We start from the raw sequence: 16,961 nt of genomic DNA on the forward strand, positions 1-16,961 counted from the left end.
GCCGACACCGCCCGGCCGGGGCGGCCCGGGGCATGCCGGGAGTTGTAGTTCTGCCGCTACGGTGTCCCGCCTGCGGCGGCGGGGCCGGCTCCCGCAGCCGCACTACGACTCCCGGCACCTCGCGCGCCGCGCCGCGAGGAGCCCAGTTGAAGCGGGTGGCGGCGGCGGAGCGCGCCCCCGCCCCCCCGCTGAAAAGCCCCAAACCAAAACAAAAACAAACCGCTCCCCCCGCCCCGTTCCCCTCGCCCGCCGCCCCCGCCGAGCCCCGGACATGGCGGCGCCGGGAGGGGGCTCCGCCAGCTGCGGGTGCTGATCCGGCCGCCGTGTCCCCCTGCCCGCCCGTCCCTCCCCGCCCATGGGCGAGACATGGACTACGAGTTCAAGTCGAAGCTGGCGGCCGAGCGCGAGCGGGTGGAGGACCTGTTCGAGTACGAGGGATGCAAGGTGGGCAGAGGCACCTACGGGCACGTCTACAAGGCCCGCCGCAAGGACGGGTAAGGGCCGCGCCGAGAACCCCCTTCCAAACCCCCCCTACCCCCCGCACCAGCGCCCTCCCCTCCTTCCTTCCCCTCCCTTCCTCCCTCCCTCCTCGGAAAGTTTCTGGCAGCGCGGGGGCCGGAGCGCGGAGCCCTCCCGGGCATCCCCCGCCGCGCGCCGGGAGCGGGCCCCGGTGCCCCTGCCCCGCGCATCGGTGCCCGGCTGCTCGGAGCGACGGAAATCAATTAGGGTGGAAAAAAACCTCTGAGATCATCGAGTCCACCCTATGACCGAACATCACCATGTTCAACTAGACCGTGGCACTAAGTGCCACAACCAGTCTTTCCTTAAACACCTCCAGGGACGGGGACTCCACCACCTCCCTGAGCAGCCCTTTCCAGTGTCTAATCGCCCTTTATGTAAGCAGTCCTACATAATGTTCAACCTAAAGCTTGTCCCGCTCTGCCCCACTTCCCCCCCGCCATCCCTGATGGTGCGGTGTCAGCAGGCTGTGCGCTGGAGTCGCCTTTGCTTTGCACGCCGTGTTCCATCCAGGTCGTCGCCTTCGTCTTTTGTATGACCGCGTTCGTAATTTGACGTTCTGTTCCGATTACTTGCAGGGGATTGAGAAGGGAGGAGCACCTAGCTCCCGACGGCCCCTCCCCGGCTGCTCCCTCCCGAGCGGCCCGGGAAGCTGCCGGGGTGTGTGGTGGTTCCTGGTGTGTCCCCAGCCCCAGGCATCCCGCTGATGCCAGTGCCGGGCACGCTTGGCTTGATGGCCTGTCCGGGACGCTCCTTGTAGGCAGAGCTGGTGGCTTCTGACAGTACCTATGCACAGGTGTGTCTCCATCAGTTTCCCGTGAGAGAGCAGGATACAAGTCCTTGTCCCCAAACACTTGGCTCGTGGCTTGATCCAGAGAGGTCCTTTAGGCATTAAGCCCATGTATGTTGGCTAAGCAAGGTTTCTTCTCTTCTCTGGGGAAAGCCAGTACCATGGGATAGGTATTCCATGGATGCTATTTTCACGGTGCTGTGGTTGAGAGAGTAGTGGGGAGCTAGGATTGCAATTTGGGATTGTTTGGCTAGCATGCAGTTGTTGAAAGGGAGCAGTCCTGAGGCCTGAGCAAGGCTCTCGTGCAGGTGTGGGTTCCAAACAGAATCCTTTTCTTTCAGAAGAACCATTGAACATTTTTTCACTGTGGTGTGTGCCTAGTGCACAAACACAGGCTGTGTTTGCAGAGTGTTCTAAACATACTGTAAGGTTGGCTAAGATATGCCTGTGAATTGGAGGTGATTCCTTTCTATCAGTATGCTAAAGAGAATAGCCTTCCATTATAGCCAACTGAAACTTTGAAAAAGAAGAGACTGAATATGGAAAAATGACAACTCTTAAATAAATTTTTGGAAGTGGTTAATGACATGCTGCTGCTTTAGATTAGTAGAGAAGTCTAGGAATTTTTCTGTAGGAATAAATGGCATTCATGAGTGTCTTGAAAATTTAAACTCTGAATTAGGAGGCTGTAGTATAAAAGTGATTAATAACTGAAAGGTAGATACTAATTCCAGTGAAGGGTTAAATACCAGGAAATGAGCTCTGATTCTGACTAGTTTGCTCTGCAGCCTTAGGAATACTAGAGCATAGCTAACTTGAAATATCAAAGCTTTTGCAGGTATTACAGCTACCACTGAGCTCTTCCAATATTTTTGAGTTAAGTTTTCATGGTTACTTCTTTTTCCTAAGTACAAATGTATACATACATATATACATACACATATATATATATGTGTGTATATATATATATATATACATACATATACACACACACACATATAAATATATATGTAAAACATACATGGGATAGGAGGAAAGGAAGCGGTAATAAAACCACCAAAAAGGCTAGTTAAATGTTTGTTGCTGTTCTTTGGTATAGTAAGCCTAAAACTGCTGCTTGTAAGAATAGCATAAATAAAGGCAGAGCTTTGGGTTTACTGTTTTATGAAAGAAAGAAAGAAATTTGATGTACGTAAAACCCAGAAATTTTAGACATTTTTCATTTCCATCATCTGCAAAGGAAAGCCATCACAGGAATTACATTGCTGCTACAAAGCACCATAAAAAACATGTCTTCAAAATCCCTACAATAATATGACAAATGCAAATGGGTAGTAAAGCAAAAGTAAATATGATAAGAAGATAGCTAATGTGTCAGAGCTGGGAATAATCAAAGGAAGACCTTGAGGTGTAAGACAACTAACTGGTAAAAGGAAGTGCAAAGTTTCAGTGCTGTCAGATAGATTGACATGTAATATAACATGGCACAAATTCAACTGTACTGTATACTCAGAGGCTTTACTTCATGACGTTTGGACAGTGGCCTATTTTTTCTCTTTTTTCTTGGTCTTCATTTTGTTGCATTGCTGAGTTCACTCTTAGTTCCTATTGTGTAAATTTAGATCCTTGGGTGAAAGTAAGATATGAACAATTTAGGAAAAAATTAGAAAACAGCTAAAACCATTAATATGAGATGATTTCCTTATGTAAACATCTAACTAAAGTATATCTGCAGTTTGGAGGATATTTAGCTTTAGTTATGAACTTTAAGGCGTCGCTAATAAAAGAAATTAGCAAAAGAAATCTAGCAGTGGTGCATATTTATTATATGCTGATCACTGGGGGCTTTTGAGCCTCTTGTAAGGGAGTTCTTCTTTAGCTGATTGCGGAGACTGTTTCAGTATTTTGCAAGGCATTCCTATGTAAAAGAGAAAGTTTCTGGCTCCTTGCTTCATATAGTTAATTTACAGTCTCAGGAGGCTGAGGGCAATAAGAACCTTGTAGCTCTCCAGAAATTCCACTGAGAACTTGTCACTTCATGTTTCAAAAAGTTGGCATATGAATTTTATGAAATAGTAAAATGTGTTTATATGGAGCTTGGCAAGCTGTTCGATAAAATGCTTGTAGAAAAAGTGGTTGTGTTGCTTAGATCTCTGTGAATAGCTGGTGCTTAAAAGCAGTTTTTTGACAAAGTAACAGCTTAGTTTGGCTTTTTCAGCCTAGAGTAGAATATAATTTTGGCATGTTTCTAGTGAGCTGACTGGTTTCTATGAAAGTTAAAAGATTTTTTTTCTTTTTTAAATTGTCAGATTTGAACAATGTTGGTGTTACATTTGAATGTACTGCATCATTATGTTTTTAGAGATTTTGAGCAGCTGCAGCTTTTATTTAGTTCAGTAGTGTTTGTATGGTCTGATGAGGTCTGGAGGTACTACTTGTGTTATACATTTAGCTAAATTAGGCCACTTGGGTTTACAGAACTTTCATTAATACCTCTGTAGTCCTGAAGGTGTAGAAAATAGGTATTTATATAAGCTGTCCAGTCCTTTATTTCATGTACACTAAAACTGGACCGGTGCTTGATGGAGGAAATTGTGATATAAGCCTCATGATTGCAATTCAGTCATCAGTATTAGTTCTTTATGTAGCTGGAAAATCTGTTACAGTTTTTTTGTTTGGGTACTGCTAAGTGTTTTTTTCGACGCATTCGCATCTGTCTAGTAAAGTAAAGAATGCAACTTTTCCAGTTATGGTTAGGAAAATGTAGTTTTGGTTCTTGCCTTACCTCTCCTCATTATGTTCCTTTGTATTTTAAGCTACGATGTTGTGCTTAATTGATTCACTTCTAGTATCTCCTGCTCATATGAGAGGCAAGTTTTAGGATGAGTGAGGTTTGGAAATTCTGTTTGTTGTGTATGCCTGAGTTATTTTCCCTTACTTTTTCGAATTAATCAATCTTTGAATCCAGGCCACTACAGAGTATTTCTTCACCAGGATGTCAGTCCACCTGCAGGTGGAGGTTTGCATGAGTCAGCAAGCTGAAAAGACACCACTGCTGGTTAGTCAGGAGTGCAAGGAATAGTTAGGATACTTGAGTCAAGTAGAAAATAGGCCACTCTGTTCTTCATTCTGTAGCAGCAACAGCAGATGCAACACTTGCAAAAGCTGTATCTTTATGTAAATACAACCTTTCTATTTATTGCTGCTTCTGGTTACCTGTAAACAAACAATCAGGGTGGCTGCTTTTTCTCAATCTAGGGCTATTTGATTTTTCATTTTACTCACTATCTGCATTTAGGAAACAAATGTTCCTATAAATATTACCTATATAGCTACTTGGAAAGAAAAAATAAGTTTGTAATTTTAGTTTAATCTGTATGTTTTAGAACACCTTTCAAAAATCAAGTATGTGCTTTTTAATCTTGTAACTGAAGGAATGCCAAAAATATGAAGTGATCAGCTTTCAAATCGATGGCAGTAGACAGGCCAGGATTTGTACCCTGGGCAGCTCCCAGGCTCACTGCCAGCTGCCCTGGCAGACCCTCCTGCCATAAAAGCTTTGGCTCTGCCCTGTACTTGGATCAGAAGAACCAAGGATGTAGATTTATCTGCTACTGTAGTAGTATGCTTTTGTAGCTTGTCAGATTACTTTATTGTTATGGTACCTGTAACTTTTCAAAAGAGAGTTGGTATAAACCAGGTTTCATCTTAGATGCCAAATACGGAATTCCCTTTTGAAAACTGGACAACCATGATGCAAGTCCAGAAGCATCACTGTGGAACACAGGCATAGGAAGGGGAAGAAAAATGAAATATTCTTTCCTTCTTTTTACCCCTATTTTTGAGTATTATAAGTTTGTAACTGAAGAGTCTGTTTTCCTCCTTGGACTGACACTGGTGTGCAGAATCATTAATGTAAGGTTCTTAACTCACAGCTTCCAAGTCTACGTAAGAGTTGAGTGCCCCCGTCCTGGCAGTGTTCAAGGCCAGTTTGGATGGGGCTCTGAGCAACCTGGTCTAATGAAAGGTTTCCCTGCACAGGGCAGGAGGGTGGACCTGGATGATATTTAAAATGCCTTCCAACCAAAACCATCCTATGGTAGGTAGGATATGGAGACAGAATGAAGGATTAAGCATCTAGCCAAGGCGACTATATAATCTTTACACTGGAATGCTGCTTGTGATTGTGGCTATGTCAGCTTTCCTTTGTTTTAGTTTATTTGATGATTATTTTTTGTTTGGGGCAGAAGTAGAAAAATTCTGATTAAGAGAGAGAAAAAAATAATCTGCTATGAAGCATGGCTCCAATGGAAAAACAGAATTTCTGCTGGAGCAGCTTAGTGTATTTAGTATTTCTGCTAATATTATTTTTTCAGAGGTTGCATCTGGTCAAGGTGGTGGCTCAGGTCACTGTGGTAGTAGAAAACTGAAAGTGTAGAAGAGGTAAAGGTAATCTGCTTGATCTCTTAAATCAGTATTTGTATAGCAATTAATTTGTGTATTGTTCTCCTCATATTCTTATTTTGTAAAACTTAAATTACTTAACTTATACAGCAGGAGTTTGTCAGGAGTGGAAACTTGTGCTCAAGTTAGCTAAATGCTGCAAATGAGCAGCGTTGGTGGCAAAATATCTGGGGAATGAGTACATGTGTACTGCAGTTGCATTTACTCTTAAAAGAGAGGCAACTCACTGATGTGGAAAGGATTATACTCTCTTGAATGTGAAACTGGAATATTATTTACCAATGCAAGTTGATACTTGTAAGACATTTGAGAGTCTATAATAATTTATATATTTACATTTTCTTACCTCCTCTTTTTGACATTGCCATGAACATAAGTAATTTGAGTGTTGTGCTGTAGTTGCTTTTTACTGATATAAACCTGTGACAGGCTAAATCACAGAATTGTTGGCTGAAGTCAGAATGCAATGTATTAGATCTTAAGCAATTACTTCTCTCTGCAGGAAAATCTCTTATCAGTATTGGAAAACCTATGGTTTGCTTTCCACTTCCATATTTGTTCTTTTTTTTTGATGAAACTTCTAATCTTGAGGAAGGTAGAATAGTTGAAGGTGTTTATACCTTGCTAAAATCTCTCAAAAGCAAAGAAAACCTAAATACTAGATTTACCTGCAAATCCTGAAAATACCACTTAACCACTAAATGCTCTCAATATGTGTGAGAAGGAGCAGCAGAACTAAACCAAACCTGTCTAACTGGTTGCCTGCCATGCATTCTAGCAGAAAAGTCCTCATCTAGGAAGAGATAATATGTACTTCGTATCTGTGCCTTAACGAGAGCTGCTGTTGCAACTATACCATGGCCTTGCTTCCTGCTCAAGAGGATAGCACAAGTGGTGATGAGTAATTTTTAGTGCTTCCCACAGACTCTTGCATATGGTTTCTTCCATGGCTAATTTGTCATTTCTTCTGTTACTCTCCCTGAAACTAGGTACAGAAATAAGCTGTAAAGTGCAACATCACCTTTCGGTGGTGTGATGATGGTAGGAGCTTGAAGAAGAAAGGGGGTCAGTAAGATGTAGAAGGGTTTGTGTTTGAGAAAAACAGATGAGTTTTTTCCCAAGCTTGTAAAGAAAGAATTGTACATAAATTAGGCCATAAGATGTGAAGGAAAAACTTTCAAAGTTTAGTGGTGCTATTTATTTATTTATTTATTTATTTATTTATTTTTTTTTTTTTAAAGAAATGAAGTGGGCAAGAAGGTTCCTGTTTCTGAGTGAAGGGGTTAAGAGTTTTCTAGTAGAGCTGCAGGAAAAGGAAGTGAGAGGTTCAAGGGGAAGAAGAGTTTTTTTTCTGCCCCCCAAAGCAAGACAGACCATGGACTAGGTCAGAAACTAAATGCTTCTTTGTGTGAACTGCTTGATATAGCAATTTAGTATGTTGTATTTCTGGGTTGTCCAATCTAACACATTATATTGTGAGTAGACTTGTAGAGGTCTAAATTTCATAAATTGATTTTCAACATGAGTATTTTCATATCATGTATGATTTGAAAAGAAACCAAAAAGCCAGCAAAAACCCCAAAGCCCCAGAAATTGCTGTGGTTCATAATGCTGCAGATGTGTTTGTACAAGTAACCAAAGTTTCTGTGGAATGTCTTAACCAAATTGCACTAGAGATTTACCAGTAACATTAAATTTTCACCTATGTTTTGAAAATACCTTCTGAAATGCTGTTTGCCTCTTCTGCAGCCCTAATCAAGCTTATGGCTTGCACAGACTTGGGTCAGAAGGTGCCTTTGTCCTCTGGTTGTAGCAGCAGAGCTCTGTGTTGAGAAGTGACTCTGTTTGCGCGCACTTGCTGCTGCTTTATGTTGGGTCCAGGAGGAGCTGTGGTCTACGTGTGTCATCGGGAAGGGATTGTTAGCAGCAGGGATAGGCAGCTCTAGCATTCTGCTTCCAAAGATGTGTCCTTCTTTGAGCTCCTTTGCTGGCATTTGAGAACTGACATACACTGCAGTTTTATTTTATTTATTGGTTTTTTACTGCAACAAAGTGTTAGAACTGAAAAAAGATTTATTTGTTTCAATAACAGCACATTTGCTTGAAGGAATGCTGAAACTGGTCCAGGACAACTGCATTTGGAATAAATTGGCTAACTTAGTATGAGACTTCAGGAAATGAAGAACAGTTTCTACTTGTGTAGCAAACACAAGAAGTTTATTGTTTTAACTTGACTTGAGTTTCATGTTTTCTAAATAATATAGGTTTATAAAAGACCTCCCAGCTCTGGGAGCTTGGTTTACATGGTTTGCTTGACTATAAGTTAGATGACTGACAGAACACAATAATAGTTGTGATGATATTAAAAATCATTACACTTCTTGTGAAGTTCATTATCTCAATAGATTCAAGAAGAAAAAAGTGCTGAAATATTTAAACCAAAATTTGTTGTCAAGAGAGTCCAGGGAAAGTCTTTAACTCAACTGAAACTTAACTTCTATGTCTGAATTTTCTATTAACATTTTTTTAGACATTTCTGTGGGAGTACAGCACTTTCATTTATTGGTGGGAGTTTAAGAGAGTTCATGAAATACTAGTGTGTCTAATAAGAGGGAAGCAATGTTGTGGAGATTGTGTCAACTGACCTTTACAAAATGGGTGTCTGGAAGTGTGGGTTGGGTTTTTTGGTTCACGTGTTGTGACTGGGGTTTTTATCACTTATGATTTAATTATTTTATTTGACGTTATTGGAAAGCACAATTGACTTTTCTGGTTGTGAGAAAGATTGAAGAAGCTGAGATTACTGAAAGAGTGGATCGCTGAAGGGCATTATTCATGTTCATGTTTGCTTCTCTCTTTTCTGGGCTTAGCAATCTTTAAAACAATATTTTCAAATGAGGCCACTATATAACTGCTTGTTTCTCCTCAGTTGTCATCTGTTTTCTACAAAATTCACAATCCTGAAATATTCTACAGTTGTTTATTTTGTAGATGAAGCCTCACTGAAGATTGGCTTTCCAGTAGGCAGAGCAGTGGCCATAGCTTGTTGTGTGTGCTGGGAATGTCAGGTTGCTCAGTTAAGTATCAGGGTTCTAGGCTAAATAAAAGCTATAACATGGGGACAGTCTGGGACAGTGTGGCTTTAAACATGTGTTCCTATAAAGTGGGCCTCATGTGCAGTATGATTTTATTTTTGCTCACTCAGTGCTGACTTAAGTAGAAAATGCTATTGATCTTTTTACAGTCAAGTGAAAATAAGAGTTATAGGCAATTGACTTAAAGGCAGAAGCTAAACTTGCTGGAATGGAAACTGCATCTGGAGGTACACTTCACTATTTTGAAGCTATGTATCTGCTTTCCTCAGGCATTAGTTGAAGGAAGAATCAATCCTTTCTGTGTGGCCAGAAGGTCTTCTTCCTCTTTTGTCCCTCTTTTGTTTTGCCAGCTTATTAGAGCACGTGGAAGCATTCACACAGGTTATGCTGGGATTCAGCCCTGCCTCTGCTTGTCCTTGACTTTGCCACCTCATTGCTAATGTTGTGGGGTCTGAGAGCCTGAGGAGATTCAAGGGCCACTCATGTGTGACATTTCTAGCAGCGTGTTTGCCTCTGAAGTTGGTTGTTTTGAGAGAGATACTTCTTATAAGTAGTGAATTCTGCAAATTCAGAGGTGTTTAGAGAAAATTCTCACCTGTGTTAATAATGAATTACCATGGATTCATGTTAAGATTTAACACCTTGCACATTCAAAAATGCTGTGTTTGTTGCTTGCGTTAATTATCGTCAGTGCAGCTGAGAGTGGCTGTCAGCTGATGTCTTTGAATGTGTCTATTCCTAAAACAGAGTTTCTGTATCAGTTGTTGCCTTGTTCTCAAGGGTGTTGTAGACTTCAAAGTTAGCTTATGTTCATATCTTTTGATTAAAACCAGTCATTGTACTGGATAACCGGTTGTTCCTTTGCCCAGTTCTGTCATGCTTCAAATGAGAAACAGAGGTAGACAAATTGCCAGATTTAACTTGACCTTCAGAACAACCGAAAGACTTGTTATGAGTAGAATGCCATTGATTCTACTTCTAGTGTCACTTCAGTGATGGGAAAAAAACAGCATAAAATTTCATCAAGTGATGTTCTTAAACCTCAGATTGTGACAGAAGCCTTTTCATACTATGAGACATGAAGTTCTAAAATTCGAAGGAAACAGAATGCCCCTCCCTTTCCCCAGGAACAGATATGAAAGCTGACTAAAGACCTTACTTGTTTTTGAACAGTAGCAAGGTTGTCTTAGTGGCTGGGATTAAGACCTCTATCTTCAAGAAATCCTCATGTCCTGACACTGAAGTGAAGAAAAAAAGTGGAGATGCTCCATTAAAAAAAAAATCAAAAATTATGATTTTTTTGTTTTAGACTGAATTAAAGTAGACCTTGGGGTGACTTTATGGAGTTTCATTCCAGTCCTTCTACTTCATTGTGAGCAAGTTGTTTCTACTTTGCAACTTTTCAGCTGTAATAAATGTGCACTGTCTCGCTCTGCCCTACTCTGCCCATATGGAATTTGGGTCTTGCTTCTTATTCATGATCTGGGCACAGCTTTAGTACCTAAAGGCTAATTTACCACCTAAGAATCACACCCACATTGTGTTAGCAAGCTTTTGTGTAGATCTGGCTTTGAGAATTGATAATTTCACTGTAGATGGTTTGAGTTAGGAAGTCTGAAGGAAAAGAACAGAAAATTTTGATAGATCTCTGATAAATCTGGACTTTGATGTGCTTTAAGGGAATATTTGATTATGTCATGAGTCAGAAAAGGAAAACTGAGTAACTGCAGTTTTTAGGCCATTGCCCTCCCCCCTTTTACACTGAGTCAATAATTCTGCTTGTTCTGCTATAGGCAAACCTAATGCATTATAGGGGTTTAGAAAAAAAATCTGCACTTGGTATTTGAAACATGTTCTTGCTAAAAAAGATCCCAAAGTACAGGCTTCCTACTATTTGGTGATTTGATAGTAATTTCCCACCTATCAAAGTTGCAGTATTTAGCACTACATAGAAAGAGCTGTGATGCACATTAAGCTGGACAGTGTGGTTATGGTATGGCTTTAGGACTTAAAAAATTCCAAAACCAGGCAGCTCATTTCTTCACATTTATAGTTAGTTGCAAGCATTCTTCTTAAGTGAGTTTATGAAGCAAATGGCAGATTCTTTGTTTTGGCATAGTCTTAGGACCCTGTTTCTGTGATCCTAGTATGTAATTTGCTGACAAATAAAAATTTGTTTCCTCTTTATTTCAGGGTTATTTTTCTCCTTGCTGCTGCTGTTCCTTGTTTTAAGGTAGCAAATCCTCACATGCTGGGAGATATTTCCTAAATCTATTCATTATCTGTAATCAAGCCTGTCTGTAAAGATTTTATTAAATCATGTGCAGCTCTATCTTCTGCTTAAATATAGCAAATTCTGGAAAAAGCTACCTGAAGCAGCAGAATAATTTTACAGCTTTCAGGGTTTAATGTGAACACTTTAGTTCTTACCCTTACAAACAGGCTGTCAAGTCTGCTTACCCCAATCTGCTATGAATGTACTTGTATGAAATTCACAGTTCTCAGTTGCTCCAGATACTTAGGAATCAGTCTATTTTTAGCAATGGCAACAACACTGTAGCTGGTTGAGGTCCCTGAATTTTCATCAATAAATTTGGAGCGAGGGTGGTAGTGATTGAAATTGTGCTCTCTTTCCTTGCAAATACAAAGTTTTATTATTATGGTGTAAAGGATAAATTTTAATAGATTAGGTTAGTAAGATTTCCAGTGGTCTGGTATGACATAGATCTTAGACTGTCTGTGATGTGAGTTAATCTGAAATTGTTGTTAACAGTTAGAAGGTATCTATGCTGCGAAGATTTGCTTTTAAATTTCTGAATTAGAAACCACTGCAAAAAAGGGAAGAGCATATGGTTAAGTTATGTGTAATGGTGCTGGTGGATTACTTTTAGTCTCCTCACATTGATTCTAAGAGACCTCTACTCCCCACTCCCAGTCTAATGAAATCATAGCTGGGAAAAGGCATCTTTTTTTTAATGACAGAAAACCTTATCAGTGCTCAGATTCACTTTTTGTCCTTTTAATCAGCTGTCTCCTCATGCATGAAGAACGCATCTTTTATGTTCGGTGAAGTTTGTGGGGGATTTATAGGTATTCAGCATCTTTTGTGAGACTCTATAGGCAGGCAATATCAAGGTCATTGTGTTTAATGACAAGTAGCTTAGCATCATTTTAAGAACTTGCCTTGTTCTTTAACATGCACACTTCCCCCTGAGTTCATAAACTGTTTTACAGAGGAGTAAACAGGGGGAAGGATAGCCATATCACTAGTGTGATTTAGAGATACATTTGGGGTTGTTCTTCAGATTATAAAGCAAAATCTGTTTCAGTTTCTCAGGGGGTGCTGTGATAACACAGAGTGTCTATTAATAATATGATGCAGTTGGTACTTCTAATATGAACTCTTTTAGTCTGACTGGAACATGGCAGGTTTTCCAGTGAAGCTGCATGTAATGGTTCTTCTGCCTATTTCTCATAGTGTATGTGATGAAAGTCAGGTATCTTTTCAAAAAGCCTAATTGTAGTAATCAGTTGCTCTGTATTTGAACGTCTCTGCCAATTTATAGTAGACTTAAGGTTAGAATGCTAATTTCAACCAAAAAAAAATTCTGTTTTCTTGTAAGGATTTTTTAAGCAACTAACCAACCAAGAAAAAAACCTAATTATTTAAAAAATTCACAGATTGCATTATGATTCCCAAGTTAGCCTTCTTTTGGCATGCATTTATGCCTGACATTGGCAAGTCAATGACATTGGCAATTCTTGAAAAATGGAGTAGTAAACCATAAAGCATTCAGGAATTTGGTATTGCATTTTGAGAAGAGTAACATCTGAAACGACACACAGACTTGTGCCTTTGGATGTGTTCTTAGGTTGTTCTAAAGGGTTTCATGGGTAGACTTTAGGTCCAGGAGGTAGCAGAAGGAAGAGAAAAGTGCTGCTGCCTTGTGTTATTCTGTGCATATACTGAGCTATCTGGTGTCATCTGATATTTGGAGTGGGACCTAGAGAAGTTCAGTAGGTATCATCAGGCCCATGAAGCTGAGAAGCATTTAAACCCCTTTTTAAAATGGAGATTGTAAGTAATTGAGACAAAAAAAAGCCAAACAAAACCCAGAAATGCAGTATTTACTGTAGCATACTGTCTCCATTCCAAAAAGCTTTTTCCTTTTGTTTACCTGGATAACCCTTGGACATCCTATTTTCACTGTAGTTTTTTTAATATTGTGTAGTAGATACTGTCCTGTTTGATGTAGGTTTGTTGCATTGTTCCCACTCCTCAAGTTTACTTGTAGATGTTTCAGATAAGATACAATATTGGCTTTTAAAGATTGAATGTTTACTGCCTGATGGGGAGGTTGGTTTACCACCCTGCTGTTGTCCACAAGAATTGGTTTTTGTAACCCAGTGGGCAACAAGCCAATAACTACACAGTTGAGAGAGACATTGATTTTATTTTTTTTTATAGTTATGCAGGTCTGGGTGCCCAATGGATTCCACAAATCAAGCACAATAACTATCAAAACCTTTTGCTATTTATACATGTCAGCAAACAAAGGAATTAGCGTTCATTGGCTACACTTTACATAATCCTTGTATTAATTAGTGTCCTATCTTCTATTGGTTAATGATTCTCTCTCTTCTCATGCTAATCAGTCCCATGGTGTTTCTCTTCTCTTGGGCTGATGGGTTTTGGGTCAATGATCTGTGAGCGGTGGTTGGGATCTCCCCCTGCAGAATTCCCTTTTACCCACTCACAGCTGGTTCAGCACAGTTGCTGGGTAAGGTTTATTTGTTTCTTCCTTATCTGGAGGGTTCTGCCCAATGTCCCTGTGGCCCAGAAATTCTGCATTCTTTGTCTCTGCTGTCAGTGGTACATCCTTCTCCCCAACTTTGTTAACCTCCCCTTGGGTGTGAGATCACTGAAGCCTGCCAGGCCCTAAAGCCTATCAAGGCAATTCTACCAACCAGGAATTTGTCTTTCTAACACCTGCACATCACTTAGAGCTTGTGGGCTGCTGTCTGTTTCACAGACTAAATCTCCCATCTTGTTGATTGGGCTTGAAAGTATACAAAAATCAAACATGAAAGAGCATCCTTTCTTAAGAAAATGTTACATATTCCATATTTTACAAAACTGCCACTGAGAGGAAAGCCCAGGTCTGGGTGACATACATGTCTGCTCTTTCTCTATGAGAAGTCATTTCCTGTGACTGACACATGTGATGTTCTGTTTGCAACACCAGCAAAGTTCCCATCAAACCTCCCATCAGTACAGAGGCCAGCTATGCATTCCACAGACAGTACTGAAACTCTTCACAGCAGCAGGATGAGGGACACACCTGCTGGTTTCATCCATTCTTTTCATGGCCAAAACGAGCCGGTTGTAGTTCACGTTGTAATGAACTTTTCTGGGTCTGGGTTGTAGGAGCAGCCTGTAGCTGCTATGAAGTTTTAGCTGCTGCCTGTGAAGGTGAAGAAGGACAAATCTTTTAAAGGGCTTTTCAAATTTCTGCTTACCATCCTTACTCTTTCACATTTTGAGTTTCTTATGTAGGTCTCAAAATGAACTGATGGAAGTGCATTGAAATACAGTGTATACTGCTGGATACAGTCTGTGGATTCACAGCCCCTGTCATTTGTGACTGGTTGTCACATGGATGAAAATGAGCTGCCTAAGCTGCTGACTGGATAAGGCTTGATAGGTTTGGAGGACAGCAGTAAAAGAAAATTACTTTCCTAGTCTGCTATATAGAGCATGCACCCTAGAGACACCGTGTGTAGATTTTTTGATCTAGTAATTCTTTTGGCTTAGTGACTGCATCTATATCCATAAAACACTAAAGCACAAGAACTCACTACTTTTTGGAAAGGATTATGTCCCGTTTTCCAGTCAGTCATAGACTTTTCTGGTACTGTTACCTTTGTAAAGGGCTAGGGCCATGTGCTAAGTACAGAATTAAATCCATGAGAAGATTGCCTAGGGTAACCAGTGCTAAGCATGATCTGTTTAGTGGCTTGGCTGCCGTGTTCCAGATGAGGTTTTTAGTTAGCTTCTAGTTGCACTTCAGTGTCACGGTTTGCCTTTTCTCTAGGGGAAAAAGGTTTGCAACTCTTTGTGATCCCCTGCTGAGTGATTAACTTACTGCTGTCTGGCAGCAATTAACCAAAGTGGTCAGAATGTAACCAGATACCCCTCTGGACATTGTGTTCCAGGCAGTACTGTGAAGGACACTGAGCTCCATGGTGTTCCCAGGCTTTGTCCTACAAAGTCTCAAATACTTAAATTCCATTAGTGTTGTTACAGGGGTGAATTGTTCTTGCCTATTACTTTTTTTTCTAGCTAAGTCTTGAAATGGTTTTATGGTGCACTTTTTTTTTCTCAAGAAAATGTGCACTTTAATAATTATTTATTTATGGTATTGTGCACTTAATTTAAGGCAGCTGTTATTAGTATACACAGTAATGATAATATCTGTATTAACTGATGTGATAGTTGCAGTTTTAGCTTCAGAGTGATTGCAGTCTTTCAAGCCAGTTCCTTGATGTGGATAATTAATTCTGAATTTGGGATATATGTTAAATTATCTGTGAATTCAAGAGAGACCATCATTGAAAGTCTTAAAATTTGAATAATTGGGATGAAACAATTGTTTGAACTGTGCACTATTTTAAATCCTCCTGGTTTTTTTTATGCTCTTGGGCAAGTTGTTTCTAGTTTTCTATTTACTTGTTTGTAAAGTAGTTTCTCATATGATGGGAGGTCTCTGAAGTACAATTGCAATAGTTAAGACAGTTTAGCTCCTTTGAAATCTCATAATTATTCTAAATCTTCTGAGCTACATTTTTTAAAAAATGAACTTGGTACTTAGTTCTTTCCAAAGCATTTGGAGAATGGAAACTGAAAGTGTTGCCCAGAAGAAGTAGTAATCATATTTTTGTTTTCTGTATTGAGTACTACAGCTGGACATCAACCACTGAGTACAATTTGTTGGGGCAAGAGGACAGAGTGTTCCTTTGCATAGTGCCAATTAAAATATTGACAGTAACTTCAAGGATTGCAGAATGGGATATTTATTGTGAGGGAGAAAAACTTGAAGACCAAGTTTTATAGTGGAGGAATGTTCTCAATACATGCTGGCATGCAAGTGCTGATAACATGGGGACCTTTGTGTTTGAGTGCTGCCTATGGCAGTCTGAAATACCAGTTGAAAAGTCTTCATGAGGGTAGTATCTCTTATTGGCAGTGCCATTTTGGTAAAAAGTTAATCCCTCTTAGAATAGCATGAATTGTAATATTTCTGAAACCAGAAGCAATACTGATTTTAGTCTTTAACCCCTAGTTTTGGATAAGGGAACTTGAAGCATAGAGAAGTCTTGTAGTTGTGTGATACAGTGCTTATTTTATCAGGCAAATTCCTCTGCATCAGTTTTGAAAAGCTTTAATAAAAATTGTTAACTCACAGCTTCCTAAAGTATGGTTTCCCTTTGAGTTCTGCTTTGCTATGTTTTTTACTCAGATTAGTGAACACATCGCCACTATCAGCCTGGGGTGTCTGCTTGATACAACCTGCTTGATTGAACTTTGATCTGTGCCACTTGCTTCCTGCCCTCAGACAAACTCCCTTACAGTTGCAGGTTAAGACCTTCAAGTTAGTTGATCTGTTCCTGGGACAGTGTTTCTGCAGACCAGATCTGCTTGGCTATCCCTGGCATGGGTGTCTTTTGCCTCATACCAGAGCTGTGTGGTTTGTGGTTGTTGTTTGGATTTGCTGTTAACTTGATCATGCTTGCTTTGCTCCAGTAAAAAAATGTGCTGATATAGGATCTGTCAGAAAAGGGTTTATAAAAACTTTCCTGCTCTGTAATTCCATACAATTTATTGAAATGTGTTTAGAGTTCAGTAGAGGTTTTCTGAAAGGAAATATAAGTACTTCCCCCTGTTGCCAACATATTTTATGAAAAATCCTTTACTTGGGATTTTTCCTTTCCTGGGAGCTGAGAAGCCTCAGAACAAACTAAACAATTCTTATCTGCTGCTGTGGAATGCCACGGGAAAATCTGTGATTGGCCCCGTCGGACTGTTTCCAATT

At 40.2% G+C, this 16,961-nt stretch overlaps 1 protein-coding gene across 1 annotated transcript in view; it reads left to right on the plus strand.

The window, feature by feature from the left end:
- The first annotated feature begins 212 nt into the window (after positions 1-212).
- CDK19 (cyclin dependent kinase 19) overlaps positions 213-16,961 on the plus strand; it is a 118,372-nt gene continuing 101,623 nt past the window's right edge. The window contains exon 1 of the mRNA XM_018917479.3: positions 213-494. Within this exon, the coding sequence (XP_018773024.3) occupies positions 367-494 (128 nt within the window). The 5' untranslated portion in view covers positions 213-366. The remainder of the gene's footprint in view (positions 495-16,961) is intronic.

Source organism: Serinus canaria, chromosome 3 (assembly GCF_022539315.1).
Source record: "Serinus canaria isolate serCan28SL12 chromosome 3, serCan2020, whole genome shotgun sequence".
Lineage (NCBI taxonomy): Eukaryota > Metazoa > Chordata > Aves > Passeriformes > Fringillidae > Serinus > Serinus canaria.